The 7,054-nt window shown below is 34.8% G+C and overlaps 2 protein-coding genes across 2 annotated transcripts; one reads left to right on the top strand and one right to left on the bottom strand.

Moving 5' to 3' along the window:
* Positions 1 to 236: 236 nt before the first annotated feature.
* Positions 237 to 3,536, top strand: Ts (Thymidylate synthase). The gene is made up of 5 exons (XM_034969210.2): positions 237 to 498; positions 572 to 829; positions 909 to 1,029; positions 1,613 to 1,838; positions 2,440 to 3,536. Exons 1-5 carry the CDS (start codon positions 414 to 416, stop codon positions 2,647 to 2,649), a joined length of 900 nt encoding a protein of 299 aa, XP_034825101.1. The 5' UTR covers positions 237 to 413; the 3' UTR covers positions 2,650 to 3,536.
* LOC117982792 (protein ILRUN) lies at positions 3,047 to 6,565 on the bottom strand. Its single transcript, XM_034969212.2, has 5 exons — positions 6,282 to 6,565; positions 6,100 to 6,213; positions 5,676 to 5,902; positions 4,306 to 4,415; positions 3,047 to 3,520 (listed from the first exon to the last, which is right to left on the bottom strand). Exons 1-5 carry the CDS (start codon positions 6,563 to 6,565, stop codon positions 3,491 to 3,493), a joined length of 765 nt encoding a protein of 254 aa, XP_034825103.1. The 3' UTR covers positions 3,047 to 3,490.
* Positions 6,566 to 7,054: the final 489 nt, after the last annotated feature.

The raw sequence follows: 7,054 nt of genomic DNA, 5'->3' as shown, positions 1-7,054 counted from the left end.
ATTTCCGCGCTGGACAGCCAGGCTGCTCCGTTGCGCTAAAAAATGAGTGAGCCCGGCCCTGATTCTCAATTTAAACAAAAACACAAGTTAACTTTATCTGCGGCGAGCACGAATCTAGATAATGTCTATGGCAGTGCTGTCTTTTATTTCTTGTCGGTGGTGCTCACAGACCATGGACCAATAACATTAGTGCTGTCACACACGTGTCACACACCATCACACACTTGACAGTTGACACTTGACACTACGGTCAGTGTCTAATCCAAAAATTTGCCGCCAAAAATTGATAAATTCGTCGGAAAGCTTTGTTCTTATTTTTTAATGTGAAATTGTTATTTATCTCTAATAATAATTTATATTTAAGCACATTAAACAACTTAACAATTAAATTTGCAAAGTTTTGAAACGTAAACATGCAACAAAATGGCACTGAAAAACCAATCCCAATGCACGAGGAATATCACTATCTAAACCTCGTAAAGACGATTATTGAGACAGGTTTGTAACTATTTTCCTTCACAATTCATTAGATACTTTACTTACTAATATGTATCTATGTAATAATTTGCAGGAGACAAGAGAATTGACAGGACTGGCGTTGGTACCTTATCAATTCTTGGAGCAATGCAAAGATACTCTCTGCGTAACAATATACTGCCACTCTTGACCACTAAACGCGTTTTCGTAAGAGGAGTAATTGAGGAACTACTGTGGATAATATCTGGGTCTACAGATAGCAAAGTTTTAGCCAGCAAGGGAGTACATATTTGGGATGCAAATGGATCCAGAGCTTTTCTAGATAATCTTGGATTCACTGAGCGTGAAGAAGGTAATTTGATAACCATTTTAAGTTTGCCTAATTCATTCTCAAGTGTAATAATTTCATTCTCCTTTTATGTACTTTATAGGGGACCTTGGACCAGTGTATGGGTTCCAGTGGAGACACAGTGGAGCTAACTATATTGATGCAAAAACAAACTACGCTGGACAAGGCATTGATCAGCTACAAAATGTTATTAACACTATCAAGTAACTATCATGTGAAAATTACTTTTCCTAGATATTGTCTAACCTTTGCTTATACAAATAAATAGATCTCTCGGAGCTCTGAGCTAAGTCTGGCTTTGCTCGGGGTAACCTTCTAAAAATCATTTCCTAGTGGTAGGTGTTATGTAATAAAGAACCTACATCAAAAATCTCTAGTTTCTAGACACAGGATTAATTAAACTGTATGTTGATATTGGTCAGTACAGTTATGTGTACTTATAGAAAACATTGCATTAAAATCACATTTACCATAGAATTGCTTTACCTCCCTTGGTTTGTATGTTGGTTGCATATAAAACTATCATAATGAAAAATGAGCATTGAGCTAATTCAATATAAGGGTAAGAAGAGCCTTTATGCATCTATCAGTGGCGTGTAGGTCATAGACTCTATGGCTTGCACAGTGCACTAAGTAGCCTTAGTGAAATTTTGATTTAGTGATTTTGTCAAAAATGGTAAAACAATTTTATAGTTAACTGTACATTCAAATAGAATTATTTTCTTTGCTGTCACTACTGATACTGTTGTCTGTCACTAGATATATTGACCAACAATCTCATTTCAGAACCAATTCCAGCGACCGAAGAATGTTGATGTGTGCATGGAACCCATCAGACCTGGGCAAGATGGCCCTCCCTCCCTGTCACTGCCTGGCGCAGTTCCACGTAGCCGGCGGCAGACTCTCCTGCTTGATGTACCAACGAAGTGCTGATATGGGCTTAGGAGTCCCGTTCAACATTGCCAGTTATGCTCTCTTGACACATATGATTGCACATATCACTGGATTAGAGGTGAGTCTTCTTCATCCTTGTGTATTATATAATGATTCTATATAACGATTCCTACGGGATTCGCTAAACTAGTGTATAGTTTAGTGAATCCCGTAAGAAATGTTTTTTTAAAGGCAAAAGATCTCTTGAAATACAACAGCATTGGCCACATTGTGGCTAATTGTATTGTGCACAATCTCTTGTCTTTTACAGTATGCAGCAGAAAGTAATGTACATCGACCTTTAGAAAGAGGTAGCGGTTTATAGAGCATTGTCTCTGTCGTTGAGACCGACAAAACGTCACATAGGTATGAGTGACAGAGACAACGCTCTACAAAGCCGAAACATCATTTTCAAGGCTGATGTACATTACTTTCTGCCACATACTGTAAGAGGTTTTGTACAACTGAATTAGCCAGTCTCTACTTTCATTGCACACTGCTTTGAAGTTAGCAATATTTTTTCACATGAATACAATATACAGTACTGTATTTTTTAATGATAACCATGTACACTACACATACACTCTATCCATAAACAGTAGACATAACAACAGTTGAGATTCTAACCCTAAATCTTTGAGCCATTGAGGATTTTTGAGTCAAAATTATTTTCTGTGCAGGCTGGTGAGTTTGTTCACACCACTGGAGACACTCATGTATACCTAAACCACATTGAACCACTGAAAAAACAATTGGAGAGGGAACCAAGGCCCTTCCCAACTTTGGAGTTTGCTCGAAAAATTGACTCCATTGATGACTTCAAGTACGAAGATTTTATTATTAAGAACTATAACCCTTACCCAAAGATTGATATGGAAATGGCTGTGTAATTTAAATTAATGTTTTATCCACAAGTGTACTTAGAACTACCAGGAGGTAAGATGTAGGATAGTTTATCATAGTAAGTAAAAGTATTCAACAAAGTTTTGTATAAAATAAATAATGTTTCTATTGCAATTAACTTTACCTTTAGTGTATACTTAGTAAATCTATGATTTGAACATTATTTAAAAAAAAATTATCATCACAAGTGTGCTTGCTGTAACTCATAAGGATTTAAGAAGTCATAGGATGACTACTATGGTCATAAGAAGCGCTTATCTCAAAAAGTGCTGAAGAGATCTTATTAAGTTTTCACCAATAGATGGAATAGTCTCTGGGTTTTTAAGGGTTACCTGTCACTCATGCAAAGCCGAAGCTATGCCACAGCTACAAAAAACACCACACTACTAGCAAAAGTTTTATTTAAATTAAAACTAAAAATATTTTATATAAAGTATGTAGTACCTACCTACTACAAATGAAATCCCAATAATTATTAAATTAATGGCATATTCATACCTATAACTAAGTGATGCTAGTAAAATCGTTTTCCATATACAATTGCAAACATTTCAACAATAACAAATTCATAATTTACATCTTAACATATTTTTAAAGTACTTCATAGGGCTTATAGTTTGTACATTTACTTTCATTGTTGTTGTAAGTCTTATTTAACTTTAAGATGGCTTTAATTGCATTTTGATGTCATAAATTATTATAGCATTGATACAAAAAATGTGATTTTGTTTGATTGATTGTAAATAAATTAGAAGTAAATGATAAATTTTCTAAAGAAAATAATAATTGTGACATTTTGTAAATAAAAATTATAAAAGTAAATTTTAATCAACACATTTGGTCATCTTGTGACGGCACCTGAAATAAAAGGAAACTGATATGAAAAATAAGCTATATTTATTACTAGCTTATGCTCGCGACATTATCTATTACGAGATTTATTTTTAAAATCCCGTGAGAACTCTTTGATTTTCCGAGATCAAATGTGATTGATTGACAAACCAATAAACCAACAAACAAACACTTTCGCATTTATAATATGGGTAGTGAAATCAGGCATGTTACGGTTATTCGCATCCGCAAATGCGGAACATCTGCATCAATTCAGACATCCGCATCAATTCATATTTGCAACTAGAAATGACCACCAAAGTGGGCAGGGCCAGAGTGGCGCGTGCCTCGCGCGTGTTTGCTAGTTGACCAATCAAAAAGTGTACAATGGTACCCAACAGGGGTGTTATGGATATTTGCATGCGGAACATTCGCATTAATTCAGACATCTGCTTCCGCGGATGTGAACATCTAATAATCCTGATGTCAAAAAAATTGGCATCTGCAACAACCCTGGTAGTGATATAACTGGACAGACATTTTTATATTATTATTAAAAATGTTACAGAGATATTATAAAATTCCAGATAGGCAAAGCTTGTGTACATTTGTTTGAAACTGAAGACGTATGCATGTGAGTGTGACATGCATGCTCGTCACAGTCTGCATGGATACTGGCGCGGTATTTACACACGACACCTATGAATATGCTTCAAAATATGACGGCCCGTTACCACTCTATAGACAACGTTGTTACATTGCTAATTGTATCATTGGCATTTCAATAAATTAAATTAAACGAAAGTCATTACCTGAGATACTGATTCATCCAATCTACTACTAGGTACTGGTAAGGCGGCTAGTTGCTCTGTAAGAGCTACAGTTACTTCAGATTCAACTGTGATTTCTACCCATAAAGTATCTGGAAAATAAAAAAATGAAATAAAAACAAAAAAAATATGTTTTTTAGTCCAAAAAGGCAAATAGTTACTTAAAATACACTAGTTTATAGATACTGATCATTGTCCTGTAGGGCGATTGTCTAAAACCTGCATCAATCATTATTACAATCTCAATTATTCTGATTGGCTGAATTTGAGCGATTATTGTTGCAACAATGCATTGTAGCCAATAGTGAGCGAGCGTTAACCAATCAGAGATGATTGCAATCGTGACATTGTAGCTGTCATTCTCCCGCAATCGTGCAGCTGTTATGAATTCTTTTCAATGGTAATGTCAGAGTGCTTATTTAATGTCCTCATTACAAATAAGGTAACTAAGAGTAATTTTACAATAACATAAAATATGAAAACCTTTCTTTTTACCATGAAGTATAATTAATTTTAAATAAATTCGATGATAAACTAATGACTCTTCATTGTATGAATAAATTTTACTTTATTTAAAACCTTTGGTAACAAAGAAAATGTGTGATACACAGCAGCACACAAGTATTACATGACTGCATTTTCGTGTGAATACTGGGTTTACCTCAGCTCTTACTTCACCAGCCCCAACTGATTAATGACATTTTTGTACTAGCTTACCCATTCTAGCTTCAAGTGGAATTTCTCTAAATTATTAGTGTTTGATTTTTCGTCTTTGATGCTGTTTCATTCAGTATTCAAAACCTGTTCTTAGCATATGTGTTTGTTCAACAGATAACTTTCTTAGTTATGTGATTTTAACCTGAACTCTGAAGCAGTGTGAACACGAGAGTGAGTGAGCTCTCTGTTTGATCCTGAATCAACATTTGCCAAATATATGGTATTTGAGCACTGGGCTGATGTGAAATCAGAGATTTAAAAAATAATAAAATATGTTATGCTACCACAACAGCCTACTTGTTTCTAGCTTTGTTTTGCCACCTGCCAGTGTGGGTGATCCCTCAAGGTTTTGTTATTACATGTTTCATAACTGTTGTGAACTGTGCCTGAAGGCAATGCAAATCTTTTTAATAAATTGAATTTAATTAGTTTCTTCTAAAATAGAATTTTTCACATAGTTGAATTTGCATGAGCAGCTGCGATAAGCAAGATCTAAAAGTTTTTAGAGTCAGGGGTTTGACCAATTTCTTTTTTATTTATCTGTATAATCTGATTATGGCTAGAAAGCTGATGGCATATAGATATACTTATTGGAAAAAAAAAATTATCTGTATAAATATAGATTTAATGCTCACCTCCTATTTGCTCTCCTTTATCAGTAACTAAATGGAAGTAGCCTCTATGCACTCCAGCGACACTGGGTGCTAATAAGTTCATTGAAACAGTTGTGGAATGTCCTGGAGGCAAGGGTGGCACATACACTGGCGTGGCTCCTAATGGCTCGCCACCAGCTTGTATTAACCTACAACTCCCCGGCCATGCTTCTGTTCCTGTGTTGGCAATACTCCAATTTTGTTCAAAACTGTAATCAAATACAGTTAAATGATTTGAATTTTGTCAAGTTAATTATATCTGGCCTAAATTACTTCATTGCAAATTATGTTTCATTTAGAATAGTATTCTTATAAATAAAATATATGTTATATATCTGTATTTTTATGTTTAAGCATTGCATACATATTACATCATCCAAAATAACAAACTAGTAATAACTCTTACTGAGTAGCAGGTCCTACAGCAGATTCTTGTGTTTGAGCTGCTTTCAGTGCCATAGATGGAAGCTTAGGTGGTAAACTATAATCTAAATAACAACATATCGCTGCTTGCAAATTCCTGCAACCAAATGTTTTTTAATTAATATATAACAAATTGAAATTAACATTAAAAAAAATCTTACTTACCAATTACTCATGTCCAAAAAAAAACTAGCTGTATTATAATTTAAACTGGGGCCCAAAAGTCTTTGCATTTGACCTATGAGCTCTTCTCTGTCAGTTGTGTTCATACAGCTGAACTGTAGGAGGAGGTTCTGGTCAATTTCTCCTTGAGTCTGGCTTACCTCTCCAGCCCCGGCTGAACCGTCAATATCCATTATGCTTAAATCTAAATCACAGGCACTATCTTTGAGTCTCAGGACTTCAATGTTGACATATACCCTTTGTTTATGTTCGTCAGCTGACTTCATTCGAATAAATATAATTATACGTCTACAAAACAAGATTAACCTACACAATATGACAATAATAGAATAAATTCTTTATCGACAACCACAATAGTTGTATTATTTTGGAGAAAACCTATCTGGATCGCACTTTACCAACCATCACGGACCAATAACATATAGGATACAGACCACCAACTCCATAGACGATGTTTGTTTCAGTAGTAAGGGGAAGTGGGAGGCAAGGAATTTATATAACAAATTGTCATTGTTGTAGTGATCGTCTGTCTCACATTTTATTGGTTTTTACTATGAGAATCCACAGGACCATCTCTTTCTAACTTTATATAATATATAGCAGTTATATGCCCGGATTGTCGTAAATTAGGGATGGCGTGACAGCAGGAAAACCGTAACTTTTTAGTGATGTCCTTTTTACAGATTTTAACGGTTTCGCTATTAATTACCGATTTTCAGCATTTATCGGTAATCCTACTAATAATTTATTAAGGA

The sequence above is a fragment of the Maniola hyperantus genome, chromosome 6, assembly GCF_902806685.2.
Source record: "Maniola hyperantus chromosome 6, iAphHyp1.2, whole genome shotgun sequence".
Lineage (NCBI taxonomy): Eukaryota > Metazoa > Arthropoda > Insecta > Lepidoptera > Nymphalidae > Maniola > Maniola hyperantus.
Note: the sequence above shows the minus strand (reverse complement) of the source record. Positions and strands in the feature narration are given on the sequence as shown.